The following is a 20,180-nucleotide window of genomic DNA, read 5'->3' on the forward strand; positions in this document are numbered from 1 at the left end:
TGCATTGTGTCCTCCTCAGGCTTCCGTCGAGCGAGTGCGGCTGCTGGGAGCAGGTGTCTTAGTTACCTCGCGGGACATTGCCCCAGCACAGAGTCACCTACCGGCGCTGAGGCAGGAGCGGAGCGGGACCGCAGGAGGGCAGGTACGGGCGGCCACGGGAGGACACTCTCTAGAACCGGAGCGCCGCAGTGGCCATAGACCCGGCCGGGAAGGACCCGGGCTGCGCACGTATCCCCGCTGTGCGGCCTCTACTTATAGGAGACTAATCCTGGCAGCGCCGCTACAGGGGATGGGCAGAGACGTGTGCGGCGGCCCGGGAGAGGACGGGGACGGGGAAACCTGGCTGATAACCAGCACAGCTCCATTATAGCCAGCACAGCTCCATTATCGCCAGCACAGCTCCATGATAGCCAGCACAGCTCCATGATAGCCAGCACAGCTCCATGATAGCCAGCACAGCTCCATGATAGCCAGCACAGCTCCATGATAGCCAGCACAGCTCCATGATAGCCAGCACAGCTCCATGATAGCCAGCACAGCTCCATGATAGCCAGCACAGCTCCATGATAGCCAGCACAGCTCCATGATAGCCAGCACAGCTCCATGATAGCCAGCACAGCTCCATGATAGCCAGCACAGCTCCATGATAGCCAGCACAGCTCCATGATAGCCAGCACAGCTCCATGATAGCCAGCACAGCTCCATGATAGCCAGCACAGCTCCATGATAGCCAGCACAGCTCCATGATAGCCAGCACAGCTCCATGATAGCCAGCACAGCTCCATGATCGCCAGCACAGCTCCATGATCGCCAGCACAGCTCCATGATCGCCAGCACAGCTCCATTATCGCCAGCACAGCTCCATTATCGCCAGCACAGCTCCATTATCGCCAGCACAGCTCCATTATAGCCAGCACAGCTCCATTATCGCCAGCACAGCTCCATTATCGCCAGCACAGCTCCATTATCGCCAGCACAGCTCCATTATCGCCAGCACAGCTCCATTATCGCCAGCACAGCTCCATTATCGCCAGCACAGCTCCATTATCGCCAGCACAGCTCCATTATCGCCAGCACAGCTCCATTATCGCCAGCACAGCTCCATTATAGCCAGCACAGCTCCATTATAGCCAGCACAGCTCCATTATAGCCAGCACAGCTCCATTATAGCCAGCACAGCTCCATTATAGCCAGCACAGCTCCATTATAGCCAGCACAGCTCCATTATAGCCAGCACAGCTCCATTATAGCCAGCACAGCTCCATTATAGCCAGCACAGCTCCATTATAGCCAGCACAGCTCCATTATAGCCAGCACAGCTCCATTATAGCCAGCACAGCTCCATTATAGCCAGCACAGCTCCATTATAGCCAGCACAGCTCCATTATAGCCAGCACAGCTCCATTATCGCCAGCACAGCTCCATTATAGCTAGCACAGCTACCGGCTGCTCCATTATCACCAGCACAGCTACCGGCTGCTCCATTATAGCCAGTACAGCTCCATTATAGCCAGTACAGCTCCCGGATGCTCCATTATAACCAGTACAGCGACCAGTACAGCTCCCAGCTGCTCCATTATAACCAGTACAGCTCCATTATAACCAGTACAGCTCCTGGTTCCTCCATTATAACCAGTACAGCTCCCGGCTCCTCCATTATAACCAGTGTAGCGTTCAGCTCCTGCAGTGACCTCATATGCAAAAAAGCTGGGGGATAACCAGTACAGTTACCGACTCCTCCATTATAACCAGTGTAGCGACCAGCTACTGCATTGACCTCATATGCAGAAAAGCTGGGGGATAACCAGTACAGCGACTAGCTCCTGCATTATAACCAGTACAGCTCCCAGCTGCTCCATTATAACCAGTACAGCTCCCGGCTGCTCCATTATAACCAGTACAGCTCCCGGCTGCTCCATTATAACCAGTACAGCTCCCGGCTGCTCCATTATAACCAGTACAGATCCTGGCTCCTCCATTATAACCAGTGTAGCGTTCAGCTCCTGGAATGATCTCATATGCAGAAAAGCTGGATGATAACCAGTACAGCGAACAGCTCCTGCATTGTAACCAGTACAGTTACCGACTCCTCCATTATAACCAGTATAGCTACCGACTCCTACATTATAACCAGTGTAGCGACCGGCTCCTGGAGTGACCTCATATGCAGAAAAGCTGGGGGATAACCAGTACAGCGACTAGCTCCTCGTTTATAACCATTACAGCAACCAGCTCCTCCATTATAAACAGTATAGTTACCAGCTCCTGCATTGACCTAATACATAGGAAAGCTTGGGGATAACCAGTATAGCTACCAGTTTTTGCAGTGATCTCATACATGGGAAAGCTGGGGGATAACCAGTACAGCTACCAGCTGATCTCATGTATGGGAAAGCTGGAGGGTAACCAGTATAGCTACCAGCTCCTACAGTGACCTCATACAAGGTAAGTTTCTTACCTTTACCCTCGGAGCCATGTTTGTGCTATTAGTACAGTCACTATGCCACCGCCCTTCCTAATGAATATCAGCAGGGTGGGCGGTCGGACCAAAATTCCTAATGATTGAACGGACGATGGCTAGGACTGTACTGATGAATAGGAAGAGGTGTGACTCTGCGCTCCCCCACCATTCAGCACTTTTATACTTTCCATTATCTACCAGGCTCAGTGCCCCATGTCTTGTAGCCACTATGTCAAGTATAGTAGCTTGCCACTGCTCAGTCCTGTGTGTGGTAGTAGTCTGTATAAGAGAGCACAGCACTCAATGGAGCAGCTGATCAGGAGAGGGAGGGGGAAACCCATGAGTCAGATCCCCTACCGAATCCCAGAAAAACCCCTTTAACTGACTGCTAGTGGTTTTACATTTACACAGTTATTTACGGCCTCCTCGTTGCCGCTTGTGCACAAAAGTATGTAGAGCTGCCAGCAGTCCCCACATTTATGTGGCTCCCAAGCTATTGGTTGGGTAACGGCCCCATAACGTGATGAATCCCAATCTCCTATAAGAATGTGTTGCTATATGTCACAGTTTTGTTTTTTTTTTAGGGTTGGAACCTTGTCACTGACCCCTACAGTAACAATCGGGACCTATATAAATTACTGTTGAAGTAATTTCTCTGAGTAAGTAAATGGTTGACTAGTGTGATTACAAACTATTGCTTTTTCTTTGCAGCTCCTGGTTAGCCAGAAATGTAATATGAATGAAAAATGTTATATACCATATTTACAGCGTTAGCAGCAGACTGTGGGTCGGTCTTAGGGAGAGGGGTGTGCTGCAAAGGGGTGTACAGCAAGACTCTGAGGCCCCGTGCACACAGCAAGAGCAGCGGAATTGTCCGCCAGCCTCTGTGTTATAATGACACTCTATGGGAGAACTTCCCATTCTTCAGAGCCGAGAGATGCAGCGCGCGAGCCTCCCATAGACTGTCACTATGACACGGAGGCTGGCGGACAATTCCGTCGCTCTTGCTCTGTGTGCACGGGGCCTAAGAGTAGCTTCACACGAAATCCACTGCGATTCCCTTTTCAACAGAATTACATACTAGCAACAGAATTGTCATCCCACTGTGAGTATGTAAGCCCCCGGTGGCCCTGTGCATACACTACCGGGTCTGCGCACTGGCTTGTTCTGTGGCTTCAGCTGCAATTCCGTTACATGTGACGCTACCCTAAAAGTAGCTCATGGCATAATGAATTTCTGCCACTCACCTCTTCTTGATTTTTTTTTTTTTTGTTCTGGTTTTGGCTTATACCTCCCCATAGAGTATATAGCAGGGGTCTCAAACTCGCGGCCCTCCAGCTGTTGCAAAACTACAATTCCCATCATGCCTGGACAGCCAAAGCGAAGCTTTGGCTGTCCCAGGCATGATGGGAATTGTAGTTTTGCTACAGCTGGAGGGCCGCGAGTTTGAGACCCCTGCTATATAGTAAGGTTTTGCTGTGCTGAACTTCATGTATATAAGGGTGGAACCAGGAGAGAGAACTGTCAACCAATTGATCCTTCAGCTGATGGTTTTTGAAGACGTGCAGACACTTTTAGGTTTTCTTTTCTATGCCATGTCCCTCAGTGCTCCGATCCTCCTCGGGTTGCCCAACCTCCTAATCAATATTCATCTGCAGAGAGTTGGATGAACATACATTAGGAAGGGCGGCCACAGCGGATTGGTGCTCTAAGGGTCGTAGCCCCTTCTCCAGTGCATGAAGGATCAAGGTAAGATACTTACCTTTATCCTCAGTGCCTGTCAGCAGGTTAGATGTTTCCCTTTAAAAGGGGTACTTCGACAGATAAAACACAGTTAAAAGTTTACTGCTCCCAGGTAACTCCTTCAATACCTGGATATTAAGGTTTGGTCCCATGCAGTCTGTCAGGAGATATATGCTGCCTACACCAAGGGGAGCATGAAATCTGGACTGGCATCCTTGTCACAAAAAAAAGCTTGCTTTATTCTGAAACCAAGCTGTGGCACTGGGGTACATGCCGTCTGGGTGTTCTGCCTGGCTGTGCTTGACAAGACTCTCCCTATACACAGATAAAGAGAGACCTGACTTTTAATCTTGTTGTTCACACTTTTTTTTTTTTTTGTCTTTTAGGAAGTCATTATACTCTATAGCAATGGCTTCAGCTGTGGTGAGCTTGGTCCCCACCACGGCATCCCGCTTTGCCTTGCTGAAAGTAGACAGCAGCAGTGATTCTGAGTCTGAAAAGACAAAGGGCTCCCGAGGTGCAGGAAAACTGCGCGGGTCTGCCGCAGGTGGAAAGAGCAATATGAATGAGAAAAAGAGGGAGAAGAGGAGGAAAAAGAAAGAACAGCAACAGAGTGAAGCCAATGAGGTAATGACCAATGGGTGTCCAATATATTTTGTTGTGTAGAGTATGTCTGAGCTGAAGACAATAATTATACAACCCCAATTCCAAAAAAGTAAGGACATTGTTTAAAATGTAAATAAAAATAAAATGCAATGAGACATGGGCCCACCTGCCATTATCCGTGGCTGGCTGGATTAATTTAATTAAAATGGTAGTACTACCTAAGTGCCTTTATACCTTCCAACACATATTTATCCCCATCCCCAAATCCTTTTTTCAAGAGTTCGACTCAGCCATGATAGCTTTCATCTGGGGCACCTCTAGGTCCAAACTACAGCTGGCGAAACTTCAATGCCCTAAACCAGAAGCTGGCATGGCCCTGCCCAATATGTACCTTTATTACCCAGCCAGTCCGTTAAAATATTTAAACCCCTGGACTTCATCATCGTTGGTCGGGCATTTAGAGATCCCCGCTGCTGACTTTGTCTCCTCTACGTCACTCTGGTCTATACTGGAGGCCCTGACTTGGCCACGGATCACCCTACTCCCAGCTCATAGAGTTGCACATAAGATCTGGCTGGCTGCAAAGCGAATTATGGGTTTCCAGGGTGTTCCACTAGAATCCCTGATATGGCATAACTTTGCTCTGACCTATGCGGCTGAGTTTGGTGATGCCTAGTACTGGATACTGAAGGAAGTGTTGTACCTTTCTGATATATGTTAATGGTGTATTCACTACCTTTGAATCTCTCTGAGACATGTATTGTGTCCCGCGTACACATTTCTACCGTTACTTGCAGTTGCGGCATGTTCTTACCACACAGTTTCCATCCCCTGCAGAGATGATCTCGTCCTTCCCACTGATAGGGGTTATTAGATCTCAAAGGCCCAGGTGGGCTGGTCTCATTCAGGCGGTGGTTGCGTCCACTCCTCTTCCGTCAATGGAGAAATGGAAATTATTAATCCCTGGTTTAGATGACGAGGATTGTGCTGCTTTTTTATACCCACATAAATCAGTCTCCCCAGCGGTGAATAAGAAGTTGACTCAGCTTTATTACATACATCAGGCTTACCTTACTCCACTACGATTGCACCGCATGGGAAGCTTACTGTCTCCCAACTGCCCTAAATGCCACTTTGCTCCGGACGATTTCTGGCACATGGTGTGGTCATGTCCCTACGTCACAGCTTTCTGGAAGGAGGTAACTCTGCTCCTCACCATGGTAATAACCATACCTATTTCTTTTACTCCAGCTGTGTGCCTATTCTGACTTCTGGGCGAGGAGGAGGGGGCGCACCACATCCGTATTATGTTAAGGGAAACTCTGTTTATGGCCAGAAAGTCCATTGCGATTAGTTGGATAGACCCCCGCCCTCCCACTCTCTCAATGTGGAAAAGCCAGATCAACAAAATTGTCGCCTACGGAAAAGTACTATACAAACATAGAAAATGCCCCAAGAAGTTCAATAAAGTGTGGGACCTATGGTGTCATTTGCCTTAAACGGTGTCTCCTGCCCTAACAGACTCATAATGCTGGTGTGGGCCTATAAGTCTTGTTACTATATAGCTCTGTACCTTTGCTCTGTTACCCTGCACACTTTGTTGTTCAATGTCCTGCACCTTTTTTGGACTTCCAGCTGCTGAACTTTTTGATTTACTGGACATTGGAGGCGCATGTTGCGCCATTTTCCCAGTATTATACATTTGCTACATGATCTGTATGTCTATACTTTTGACTTTTTGTTATTGGTATGCCTTGTGAATGTATATGATCCTTGTCTATGACGTACATTCTTAATAAAACCGAGTTTAAAAAAAAATAAAATAAAATGATTTGCAAATTTCACAGACTTTAGCTGTCCAACAGAAGGTTGGCACTCACAGTTAAAGGAGTACACCGGGCAGGAGGGCTGAATGAATGAGCCGACAGAGCTGTTTTCTTATAATTTATCATTATAACTTTTTTCAAAAATTTGTTTGATCTTGTCTACATTAATCTGATACTCCATAACTGTACTGGCTATTCTTCTTGCTCCTGTCAGCTGTGCTTTAGGTGTCTTTAGAGAGAAACCAGTGTTTGGGCACAAGAAAAACAACCCTCAATGTAACAAACTAATTAGAAAGGACATCATGAAAAGAAAATGTATCCTCATGGGCGTTTTATACAAGACAGACCTTGAATATCTCGGTAGACATGTCTATTTAGAAATTTCTGATGCATATAATTTTTCCCCCCTTCAGCTCAGGAATCTTGCCTTTAAGAAAATTCCTCAAAAGTCTGCGCATGTCAGTAGTGGTCCTCAGCTGGACAACTTACCCAAAGATGCTCAAGAAGAAGATTGGCAGCAGTGGCGGCAAAAAGATGAACAGGTGCCTGAATATATATATATATCTATATCTATCTATCTATATCTATCTATATATATATATATATATATAATATATATATATATATTACACATATACACATACACAAACACACACACACCAACAAGGACATTTTAGTTGTATTATAATAATATCTGTTCATACCAATTCTGCATCTGCATACTCTTTTCACTTTGTCTAAGGTATATATTGGTGAATTCTTCCTGTGTATATTCCTCACACTAAAGCATTATTCTAAAGATATTGATCAGGTGCTACCCTTACTGCAGTGGAGGCCGGGAAATCATGTTGCCGGGAATCATGTGCAGGTGTGGTTGGGCAGTGACGCTGCCATATTCTTAGCTGCCCTTACAGCGCCTGTGCCACATTCCTGACAAGATGATTTCCCGGCCTCCACTACAGTATGGGCAGCACCTGCTAATGATGTCATGGAGGGGGGTGGAGACTATGGTGCTGAAGCAAGAAGGGGGTACAACGGCCCGAAGCTCGTCCAGATGATACTGCCCTCCAATGATGAAAAGCAATTTTGAAGGGAAAAATGTTTTATAGTGGTAAATATAAAATTTGCAGCTTGTAAGCTATAGGATGGTGCTGAGAACTGCACATAATTTAGCATCTAGTAAACAAACCAACAATGATCAAAATCAGTGTACATGTGTCCATAGCCTTTCAAGTTTTTTTTTTTTTTTTTCGGCTTTACACGAGAATGCTGAGGGGCTTATGTCCATGTCACAGGATGATTGCATACTTGATGTCTGTAACAGATTATTTCTTTGTTTTAGATTACATCTGAGATGTATGAAGCGGATCTTGAAAAAGCCTTAATGCTTAGCAAGCTTGAGTATGAAGAATTAAAAAAGGTACATTATTTCTATATAGGCCGATAAAGAACAGTAAGCAACACAAGATTTTAGTCAAAATAGGTACAGCTTTATGTTCAATGTTTTAATCTAAATGGGCCTTTATTTTGAAAACTTAGAAGTGGTAGAAAATGTTAGGCTCACAGATTGTCTCCTTTTGGATACAATTTAAATAACTAAATGTATGTGGTGTGGTTTTGGTATCTAAACATGCACTATCATCCTTATAAAATTCTGCTTACTAGGGAACCTATCGCTGGTTTCATGCTACCTGAATAACAAACAGCATGAAACACTAACAGACTCCCTTATTACAATATTACATGATTCACTGAACAGATCATGGTTGTATATTTGGTAGGGAATGGGGCCTCTGAAAGTCATTGGGGTGCCCCCCTGGCCCTGATTGACGGAATGGCCCCCTCTTGGGGAGATATCTTTCAGACGTAGGCAGTGTGTCATGCTGGTCATGTTTCAGGGGCTGTGCATAAAAGCATAATCTGTGACCATCTGCGATGCTGCCTCTTGGTCCTCTATAAGCTGCTGGCAGCATGGGGAGCTTATTGACTTCAATGGGAGCTTCACCACTTAAAAGGAACCAATCAGCACTGTTCCCAGCTGCACAGTATAGATTTACTGTCACTTGAAGCCACTTGGTGCTGCTCCCTTTAATTATAGTCTAACAATCTTATAGAAATATAAAAAAGAAATAATAGGGGCCGCACTCACCCATGGGTGGGTGCGCCCCCTATTATTTCTTTCATATATTTCTATAGATTTACTGTGCAGCTCCCCAGTAGCTTTACATTGGGGGTGGGGTTTATATTCCAGCGCGTCAGTTAGTGGTCCCTCTGCCTGTCAATCATCATCATCATCCACGCAGAGCATACTGATAGTGAGCCGTGACTAGCCACAGGTGGCGTCCCACCCAGATGACTAGTTTCTGCCCTTCTCTGGCTTCCCTTGACTGAATAAAACTACTTTTTCCCCATGTAATGCTACAGCTGCATACGCAGCTAGTGGCCATAGGGAGCTGCACTGTAGACCTATATTGTGCAGCTGGGAACCATATTGGCACAGTCATGTTGATTTGTTCCCTTTAAATGCATGTGACACTACTTTCTGTGCAGCTCCCTGCCTCTTTATGATGTCAGTGGCAGCGAGCAGTTTCCTGTGCTGGCAACGCTCTGTTTTTTCCACAGAAATTGAAGCTATATCAACACTACAGGAATGGTTAATTCACAGGCTAATCCTACTTTTTTTTTTTTTGTTGTTTTAGGAAAATGACAGTGGAGAAAATGTATCTCCTCAGTCAAAAAGATCAAATAAAAAGGATAAACGGAAGAACCAACAAGGGAAGGACAAGCCTCTCACGGTGTCTCTGAAAGACTTCCAATCAGAAGGTGAGCAGCTTATGTCATCATGCACATACGTCAGAATTCTTACTGGTAATACACAAGGAATTCACTTCTGAAATGCTATTAACCAGGAAAGAAATCACATCCACATAGGACTCTACAACACATTTACAGCCATAGTAAACTAGCATGTCTGCTTTTCTCGGTGATCAGTGAGTTTTTTTGAATGCCAGGAATATGTAACAACGGGACTAATATCACACATCCGCACATTTTATCACGTTAATATGGCCCTTAATTTAAAATCCTATACCGCTTGTTGGGGATGTTTCAATAGTTTCTAACTGTGAGAGAAGTATCCACTAAATAAAGTTGTGTTGGATACTTATACATGACTGTCTGTTTGTTTGAAATTCATTGTTTTTATTTTTTTATTTTTTTTCTGTTTCCAGAGCAGTCTGCAAAAAAAACGGAGGTACGTGTGTACGGATTACTAGCCAATGACCAGCAATAGGATCCCCACCAATGTAATTCTGCCCCGATGATAGGCCATTCATTTGGTACAGCGGGATAACCCCTTTAGGAGCAGGGACAAAACACACTATTTTTCTTTTATTTGGTCCCTTTCCCTTGTTTTTCTTGCCATGCTTGTTTCCATTTAACCCTTAGAGGACGGGGCCAATTTCAATTTTTGCGTTTTAGTTTTTCCCTCCTTGTGCTTAAAAGGCCATAGCACTTGCATTTTTTCACCTAGAAACCCACATGAGCCCTTATTTTTTTGCGCCACTAATTGTACTTTGCAATGACAGGCTGAATTTTTTCATAAAGTACACTGCGAAACCAGAAAGAAATTCAAAGTGTGGTGAAATTGAGAAAAAAAAACGCATTTTTTTTTTTTTTTTTTTTTTCGTTTTTACGCCGTTCGCCCTGGGATAAAACTGTCTTGTTTATATATGTTCCTCAAGTCGTTATGATTACAACGATATGTAACATGTATAACTTTTATTGTATCTGATGGCCTGTAAAAAATTCAAACCATTGTTAACAAATATATGTTCCTTAAAATCGCTCTATTCCCAGGCTTATAGCGCTTTTATCCTTTGGTCTATGGGGCTGTGTGTCACTTTTTGCGCCACAATGTGTTCTTTCTATTGGTACCTTGATTGCGCAAATGTGACTTTTTGATCGTTTTTTATTAAAAAATTTCTGGCTTTGATGCGACCAAAAATGCGCAATTTTGCACTTTGGGATTTTTTTTTTTGCGCTTACGCCGTTTACCGTGCGAGATCAGGAATGTGATTATTAGTTTGGGCGATTACACACGCAGCGATACCAAACATGTATGTTTGTTTTATTTTTATTTATAACATTGGAGAAGCGGGGTGATTCAAACTTTTATTAGGGAAGGGGGCTATTTATTAAAAACACTTTGATTTTTAGTTGTACACTTATACTAGGAGTCCCCCAGGACTCATACAGATCTATGCAGCATAGATCAATGAGATAGGCACATTGATTGCTTCCGGCTGCTGCACCTGGTAGCAATCGAGTGCCGAGCCGGGATCACCGCCATTACGGCGCTGACCCCGGTTGGGGTAAGATTTGTGGATCGCGGGAGCGATCCACCCCACTAGACACCAGGGAACGGCTGCATCAAGTAATCGGATGCAGCTGTCAACTTTGACAGCTGCATCCGATTACTTTATTAGCGGGCACAGCGATCGGACGGTGCCCGCTAATAGCCAGGCTACGAGCGGCACCCGGGACCGTGGCAGTTCAGAGCGTTTAACACATGGAGGCGGGTCGCCTAGGGGTTAATAAACTGAGCTAGCCAGCATGTCATCAATGTATTATATTTCTCAGAAAATATAAATGTACTCTGCCTATTAAAGTTCCCTGTGAACTTTGTACTAAAATAACACTCTGAAAAAAATGTTAGGATTTCCAGGAAACTATTTGGATCTTTTTCCTGGAAATTATTATTTTAGTGAAAGTTCATATAGTAATGAGTTTTTAAATAATTGCCTTTTTTATATAGTTTGTCTAAGATGTAACGTGGTATACTTTTTTATGTGGCCATTTTTATTATATTTAAATTGTCTAGGATACAAAGTCTCCCCCAATGTTACCACATGACCGCAGGTTTTTCAATAAACTAGAAGATGATGTGAACAAAATACTTCTTAAAGAAAAAAGAAAAGAACACAATTCTGTTCCTGAAGTAATGGAAAGTGTTGCGTCATCCAATTACTGTACGGTATGTTGACATTGATTAACTTGTTTCTCCCACAAAAAAGGTTTCCATTTTGGAACTTATGTTATTGGGATAGACGTAAACAGTAGACGCATGTGCATTCTTAGCTTCTTCCCAGTGTACCCCATATTGAATGGTCAAAAGGGGGGGGTGGAGGAGTACAAAGTTAAACCTTGAATGTAAATGTTGTTCACTATACAGGAACCAGCCCTGAAAGATGGGAGAACAGAGTTATTGAAGTTGGAATTAGAAAAAAAAGATACACAGATACAGCTTCTGAAGAGCATCATTTCACAATGGGAGGTACATAAAATAGTTGCTTTAATGAGGTAGATCTATCTCAGACATTAATGGTATTTCCACATGATACCTTGGTCCTATGCTGTTTTCATAACTCACAATAATGTGTATGGAAATAGTGTAAAACTGCTGTTTATGGCCACCTCTACTGCTATCAGGCCAGAGAGCCCTCATTCTAGAGACGTGGGTCCAGAGTTTCTCTGAATATAACATCAGTGTCTAAGATGAGATTGCCCCAATCAGTCTTTTAATTATAGAATATTTCCCCTTTTGACATAAATTTTGCATTTTTTTTTTTATATATAAAGGCTAAATATAAAGAAGTTAAAGCCAGGAATGCACAAGTTCTCAAAATGTTACAAGAAGGTGAAAGTAAGTTGTTGTTTTTTTTTTCTTTTTTAGTCTGCTTGTTTTTAGTCCTACAATGTGCTTTGTATTACTCTTTTCAGAGTTTAAAAAAAAACATTTGATTATTTAACCCCTTTTAACTATTGTTAGTGCGAAGTAAAAAAAAAGCTCATTTTTGCAAATTTTATTAGGCAGATATCAATTTCGTGCAATTTACTGTTCAGCTAAACTTACATGTTGTTTCATGGCTCAGTATGATTAAAGTGATGCTCGTTTTGTTTTACTACTCTTTTAAGAATTAAAACCATTAAAGCCTCTTTGCAGTGCCATGTTCTGACCCCTAGAACTTTTTCATTTAGTTTTGTGTTTTTTGTTTTTGTTTATGGAGCTGGCTACTTATGTGGGACTTCGCAATTGCTTGTATTCTACCCAGCAATTTTGGTTAACACCCCCCCCCCCCCCCCCCTCTTATTCATTTTTTGACTTGAATATTGGATCACTTAATCCTAATTTTGTACGGTTCACAGCTTTGCATTGAACTGTTATTACAAACTATCTATGGCAGGCTGCGCTTCGTTCTGTCATGGCTGCACACAGTCCTTCAGAAGTCCCCAGCTGCCAACACAACTGATTGGCACCCAACAATTGCATTGCTGGTGGGGGCTTATTGGACCCAGAAATTGCCATGTGGTTTAGCTGCCTAGATGCTGTGGTTGCCATTGACTGCAGTGTATAGGGGGGGTTAAATGAATTGGCATTGGTGTTAACTCCACTGCTTCTATAGAATAATGCATTAGGGGACTAATGTCCTCAGACATTAGTTTTCCTTGTTATACTGTAGTGCAGTGGCAGGTGAGTAGAGGGGTGGGTTGTGGACATAGGAGTGCTGCACTGTGTTGCTGGTTTATCAAATCATACCTACTTAAAGAATACCCGTCGCAATTTGTTTTTTAAAGAAATAAACAGGGCTTGTAATCGCAAGCAGTTTTAAGAAAGAAAAAAAAGTAAAAAAAAAAAAATGTATTTTTTAGGCTTTCTATGTTTAAGGGCCCTAATACATGGAGCGAATCAGGCAGGTATTGCTTTGTGTAATAAAGGCAACAATCAGCGGAATAGCAGATCATCAGTTGATTGTTGCCTTTAACAAGGTTAAAAACCATTGGCTGCTGACCACGCATCACTGTGTGTAATAGCTATGCGCGCCCAATGACTGTAAAGAAAATAATAAAGATTGGCCTCTCAGCCAATCACTGGCTGTCCTGTCTCAGTCAGTCATTGGCTGAGCAGTCTATTACTGAAGTGATGGGGCCAGAATTTAATGTATCTCCTGTTGATTTCTTTAAAAAAAATTACGCCGGGTACACTTTAACCCTTTGAGGACCAGGCCCAAAATGACCCAGTGGACCGTGCAAATTTTGATCTTTGCGCTTTCGTTTTTCCCCCCTCCTCTTCTAAGAGCTCTAGCACTTTCAGTTTTCTATCTACAAGGCCATGTAATAGCTTGTTTGTTACAGGAATAGTTGTACTTTGTAACGGCGTCATTCATTTTACCATAACATGTATGATGGAATCCCAAATATATTATATATGAAGATATAAATAGGTGAAGTAAAAAAGAATGCAATATGGTAACGTCTGGGGGGTTCCTGTGTAATGCACTATACGGTAAAAGCGACATGATACCATTATTCTATAGGTCAGTCCGAACACACAACCATATGCAGGTTTACACAGATTCTGTTATATGTATTTTTTAATGATCTCCTTTTTTTGGCAATTATATATTAATAAAATAGGCCTATCGTGACGCTTATAACAGTTTTATTTTTTCACCTATGGGGCTGTATGAGATGTCATTTTTTCCGCCATGATCTCTAGTTTTTAATAATACCTTATTTGTGAAGATCGGACGTTTTGATCACTTTTTTTATAAATTTTTTATATATATATATATATATATATATATATATATATATATATATATATATATATAATACACAGTATAATGTAACATAAAATCGGTAATCTGCGCACTTTTTTCCCTCTTTTCGTGTACACCGTTCGCAATGACGCTTGTTATATTTTAATAGATTGGACAATTATGCACGCTACGGTATATTATATGTTTATTTATTTTTATATGTTTTATTTATATAATGGGAAATAAGGGTGATTTCAACTTTTATTGGTGGAGGGGTTTTGGGGCAGTGTGTTAGTGATTTTAACTTTTTTTTTTTTTATGCATTTTAAGTCCCTTTGGGGGACTTGTACATTGATTACTTTCATTATTCACACTGATCATTGCTATGCCATAGGCATAGCACTGATCAGTGTTATCGGTGCTTTGCTCATTGAGCCTGACTGTGCAGGCTCAGTGACTAGAGCGCCGATCGGACCGCACGGAGGCAGGTGAGAGACCTCCGGTGGTCCCCCTGTCACTTACACTTAAACGCCACGGATCGCGGCGTTTAAGGAGTTAATGTCACGCTGCAGCACGATCGCTAACGGTGAGGTGCCGGCTGCTGATTGCTCCGCTGCAGAGCGCGCTTCATAGCTCAGGACGTACCGGTACGTCCAGAGTCGTCTGGGAACAGACTTCCAGGACGTACCGGTACAACCTAGGTCGTCTAGGGGTTAATTGTTACAGCTCATACAATGTATTATGTACCAGGGCAGAATAGGTGTTTTTTTTTTTCTCATTAATGTAAATATGATGAGGTAAAACCCTAATGCGATTGTCCTTTAGCTTGATCCCCTTGGGGGTTAAAAAAAAAAGTGCAGAATCTTCCTTTCGTTGTGTTATCATTGTTGGTTTCTGTAGATATTAAGGGTTATTCACCCCATGTATTATTTACTTAATCTTGCACACAGTAAGCTTGTGTTACAGACTGGAAATTCCCATTTACAATGAACTGCAGATTTTTAAATCTACATGTTCAGTACATGCACAGATTCTCTTCAGTAATGTCACAGATTGAATGTGAAAGGGTACAATCCACATTTTTGAGGGAAAGGGGTATACTGCTACTTCCGTTTTAGAATGCCAACAAGAAAATAAGCCCACATACTTGGCGTATAATCTCCATTACACCAGTGCAGTGGTAGCCTCTAGATCTAGACATGAAGCATATCTCATGTATTTTATGTCACAGGGGTGGTGGGGAGATTGCCCTGATCCTGCTTTCCATGGTTAATATTTGTGATTTTCTGCTTTCCAATTTAGTGAAAGACAAAGCTGAAATTCTTCTGCAGGTGGAGGAATTGGTAACTATTAAGAATGAGCTAACATTACAGGTAAGTATTTTAAGGTTTTTTTTGGCCTAGTCCTGTTAAAGTAAAATCTGTCATCTGCAGTTCAGATTTCAAACTGCTGACACAGTTTGATAGCTGTTAAGTCAAGGAGACCCTTGGTACCTTTCATATAGCAGTCTATGCTTCCATAATATAGGGAAATTATTTTATTACCCAAGCCCTTCAAGTGCTGTTGGCTGATATGCCTCCTCTCTCCTCCTCCCATTTGACAAGTTTGACATTGAGGGACACATACGCCTAATTTCCCTCACCCTTAGTGTATGTCCCTCACTCGTTGTTCACTCCGACTATTAAACTTAAGTCTCCCCCCCCCATCTATTAAATGAATTGTCAGAAAAATTATAAATCCAGGTATCTCTGGAATGGGCGTATTAGGAAACTAAAAAGGTGTGTAATCAGGGCACTCCAAGCTATTTAATGGTTGTATTGTCTCATTTCTGTGGGTTGGGTACATGTCCTCTTTTAAAGGGGCACTGTCGGGTTAGTTATGTTGCCACCACAGCCTGGACCATCTAAGGATCATCTGGACAGCCCCTCCCGCTGCTCCCTGCCCGCTATCTGTGCATGTATTACCTGTCAAGTCGGCACTTGCTTCCCCCTCAAGATCGTGCTGTGTAATACGGCCTTAAATCTATCACTAAAAAAAAAAAAAGCTTTGCTTCTAAACCTGAATATTTTTGTTTCCCTGCTAATTCCTCAGGTCACAGGTCTGCATGCTGCTTTAGAACAAGAGCGATCCAAAGTAAAAGCTCTACAAGCAGAACTAATGAAATACCAGGTATGGTCCCAGAATGTCTAGCAGAGACAAAATCAATAATAATCCTCAGTATTTTAGGCAGAAATGTATACAGTAAAACTCTACTGTTAAAGAAACTTGATTTATTTTATTTTTTTTTATGAGCCAAAGGATAGCCAGGGATATGGTCAACAATATACTGTTAACACAAAAGTATTCTACCATAACTCTCATGGAGATATAGATACATATAATTTTAATTTTTTTGCTTTAGCTTAGTTTTTGCTGTTTTAAATGGTCTTATCTTCAATACAGTCTTGTTTTGCTGCTCACAAATATAGATGATCAAACAGGGCCGAAGTTCAGGTTTGTATGAACCCGAACCATCGGCATTTGACTCTCGCTGCCTTCCCGTTCCGTGGGGAAGGTGGAGACAGCCCGAGTACCGCCTGGAAATCAGGGATACATCCTATTACCTAGGCTGTATCCCTGCTTTGCAGGCGGTACTCGGACTGTCTCCACCTTCCCCACGGAACGGGAAGGCAGCTGGAGTCAAATGCAGATGGTTCGGGTTCATACGAACCTGAACCTCGACCCTGTTCGATCATGTCTACTCACAAAATCTTCAGCAGCTAAAGGAGGATTAAGAACCGACAACATAATACATAGAAATAAGCTATATCATTGCGGCATTTTGTAAAATCATAAAAAAAACAGTATGCTATTCAGCTTCATACACATGAGTCATGTTATAGGAGAACTTTATTTTTCTGCTTTCTCTTCTACAGGGTGGTAAGAAAGGGAAAAGGAACTCTGAATCTGACCATGGTCGATGATCCATTTTCCACATCAGTGGTTGAGCATTTTGTAAAGCACTAACTTTTTCTGCAGATTTTAAATACTGCTGTTCAATGCCATACATTGTTAGTTTTTCAGGACTAAATAAACCTTATTCTTCCATTTGCATACTTGGTCTTTACACATCAGACTGCCTGGAACCGTGTGAAAATTTAACTTTGTAGTAATGAATTAGCCCCTAAACCAAATCAAAAAGTAGCATTGCCAGTGACTATATTCCAAAACAATATTTTAGGCTGCACAGCCCAAAAAGCAGTTCCCACACAACTATAATTTTATGACCATTATTGTTATAGCCATAAAATTAAAGGGGTTATCCAGGCTTAGAAAAAAATGGCAGATTTCTTCCAGAAACAGCAACACTCTTTAGTTTATGTGTACTTTTGCAGCTTGGTTCCTTAAAGTGAAAAGAACTGAATTGTAATACCAAAAATGTTTTTTTTTTCTAACCATAAATAACTCCAAGTGCTAACAATGGCTTTTAAGGTGCTGTTTTTTCACATGTAATGTGGGACATATTTTGGGATGTTAAAGTGAATGTACCATCAGGTCCTGGCTGAAGCACTGGAGGCGGGCCGACCCACCCCTAGTGGGAGGTAACCCCCGCCCCTCTATGATACGGATCCATTGATTCTAATAGAGCCGCGTTATAGAGGGGTGGGTGGTTTCCTCCCACTAGGGGTCGGTCGGCCAGCCTCCAGTGCTTTAGCCCGGGCCTGATGGTACATTCATTTTAACATCTTAGCTGAAGATATTTTTTTGGGCCATAGTTTTTACTATGCTTGCAAAATGGCCTGAAAGCATCACTTGTACAAAAGTCTTTGCCTGTAAAACTGCTTTTTTTATAAGACTTAAAATGGGCATCAAAACATTACTTATGTACATAGCCATCGCCTTGGACATATAAAAGCAAGGTAGCAAGTGCTGTAGCTTTTTCACAGTATTCCTCCAAAGTGCTGTTGTCCAAATAACGCACAAAAACATGGTTAATGTAGATCACAAATATTGCTTAAAGGAGAATTCCAGCTAAAACATGTATTTAAGTATGTTATTGCCCCCAAAAATTATACAAATTCGCAATATACACTAATTATGGAAAATGCAAATATAGTGATTTATTCCTTCATTTACTACAGCTTGAAGTATTCTATTCCTGGCAAAAATGGTGAGGCAGGGTAACCTCTGGTAACAGCTCCGGTGCAGGATGGGAGAGAGACCATTGGGATCATGTGAATTATCTTCATCCCAGTGGTCTCTCTCCCATCCCTACACCAGAGCTGTCATTATCTGTATTGTGTGGGCAGCAAGTAGACCTGGATAGACGACAGCTGGGGGAACTGTTCTCACCTGCTGTCCTCAATCAGACCTGTCATCCCGCGCTCCGTCCCTGCTGCCCGTACCTTACTTTACTTTTCCCCAAAGCTATGTCGCTTTGTGCTTGGGGAGAGAGCAGGCTGTGCCCTTCCTCCCTGGGGACAGCCTGCGCCCTTCCTCCCCGGACACAGCCTACTCTCTACCCAAGCGCAGAACGACATGGAAGCCAGACGGCAGATCGGCTAAATGGGCAGCAGGGACAAAGCACTGGAGAAAGGAGCTATGGAAATGCAGCAGGAAACTGTCTCGAATTATAGTTTAAGGGGTGTTCCACTCAAACATAACTTTTGATATGTTTTCTGTCCATGGTGAGACTAACAATTCATTACATACTTGTTATCTATTCATTTTCTTCTTGAATTCTGAGATGCTGCTTTCTGCTGAAGACACACAAATCTGTGTTTTGAGTTTTTCTCTCTCTCTCCCTCCTCCCCCCTCCCTTTTGAGGCAGCTAATGTAAACAAGTCCCTGCAGGCTTTATCTGCAACTTTGTAGCTTTTTTGTAGCACTGGGATGGTTAGGGCCCTATTACACCAACAGATTATCTGACAGATTTTTTTTTTTTTTTGAGCCAAAGCCAGGAATGGACTATAAACAAAGAACAGATTATAAAGAAAAAGATTTCTCCTTTTTTGCTTAAAAAAAAATGTCAGATAATCTGTTGGTGTAATAGGGCCCTTAATCTGAAGTCAAGTTGTTCATTAATTCACTGTAATTAATCCTTTAGCATTACAAAGTTGCAGATAGGGACTTGTTTACATCAGCTGTCCTGGAAGGCAGGGGGAGACTGAAAAATAAAAGCTCACACATTTTTGTGTCTCCAGCATAAAGCGCTCAGAACTGGGAGAAGAAGAATGAATAGATAATATCAAGTATGCAAAGAATTATTAGTCTTACCATGGGCAGCAACATATCAAAAGTTGTTTAAATGAAGTACCTCTTGAAATGCATCAGAGAGGAGATACTGTCTAATTTGTTCAAAATAAAAGACAGCGCTCCATGGTGTAGATCTCGTGATGAATTGTGAAGGTTAAAGAATGCAGTTAAACTCTCACCTTGGGCGGATGTGAAAAGTTAGAGGCACAACTCTCCATAGGGTATAGTAAAAAACCAGACCACAGCCTCTCCTATGAATCTCCACACTGGGATATAATCAGACAAGACTCCACTCCAAGAACAGCATTGGCGGTACTAGGCACAGGTCACACGAGTAAGAGATAAATAAAAACCTCACATGCTCTGGTTCTTCCAGCCTCAAGTGTGCAGCATTTGATTACTAGTGGCTGAAGAAAGAGGATGCTAAGGCTGTCTGGAGAACAGGCTGTATCCATGTTTTCCAGGACTGCATCCAACTTCTTCAGCCATCAGTAGTCAAATGCTGCACGCTTGGGTTCTTTCATCTCTACACACAAGGAACTATTTTGGCAGATAGGTATGATAAAAAATGGCTTTATACTAAAGCACATGACTTGTTTTTAAAAAACTGTAGTTTCAACATGCAACGGTCCTTTCATAACATGAGACTAGACTCAACATACAGCACTACACATGATCGGGATCTGCTGCACAAGTGAAAAACTAGAT

At 42.5% G+C, this 20,180-nt stretch overlaps 1 protein-coding gene across 1 annotated transcript; it reads left to right on the top strand.

The window, feature by feature from the left end:
- Window positions 1-17,324, top strand: GKAP1 (G kinase anchoring protein 1). Its single transcript, XM_069964241.1, has 13 exons — window positions 1-142; window positions 3,046-3,120; window positions 4,591-4,831; window positions 7,050-7,178; window positions 7,979-8,056; window positions 9,336-9,459; window positions 9,867-9,889; window positions 11,519-11,671; window positions 11,870-11,971; window positions 12,277-12,340; window positions 15,540-15,610; window positions 16,329-16,406; window positions 17,153-17,324. Exons 3-13 carry the CDS (start codon window positions 4,613-4,615, stop codon window positions 17,198-17,200), a joined length of 1,089 nt encoding a protein of 362 aa, XP_069820342.1. The 5' UTR covers window positions 1-142; window positions 3,046-3,120; window positions 4,591-4,612; the 3' UTR covers window positions 17,201-17,324.
- The last annotated feature ends 2,856 nt before the right edge of the window (window positions 17,325-20,180 follow it).

This window comes from Dendropsophus ebraccatus, chromosome 3 (assembly GCF_027789765.1).
Source record: "Dendropsophus ebraccatus isolate aDenEbr1 chromosome 3, aDenEbr1.pat, whole genome shotgun sequence".
Taxonomy (NCBI): Eukaryota; Metazoa; Chordata; class Amphibia; order Anura; family Hylidae; genus Dendropsophus; species Dendropsophus ebraccatus.

Coding starts and splice junctions, on each gene's coding strand:
- GKAP1 (XM_069964241.1), top strand. CDS start 4,613: ATGGCTTCAGCTGTGGTGAGCTTGGTCCCCACCACGGCATCCCGCTTT. Junction 8,057..9,335: donor AGTATGAAGAATTAAAAAAG/GTACATTATTTC, acceptor TTGTTGTTTTAG/GAAAATGACAGTGGAGAAAA. Junction 9,460..9,866: donor GAAAGACTTCCAATCAGAAG/GTGAGCAGCTTA, acceptor TTCTGTTTCCAG/AGCAGTCTGCAAAAAAAACG.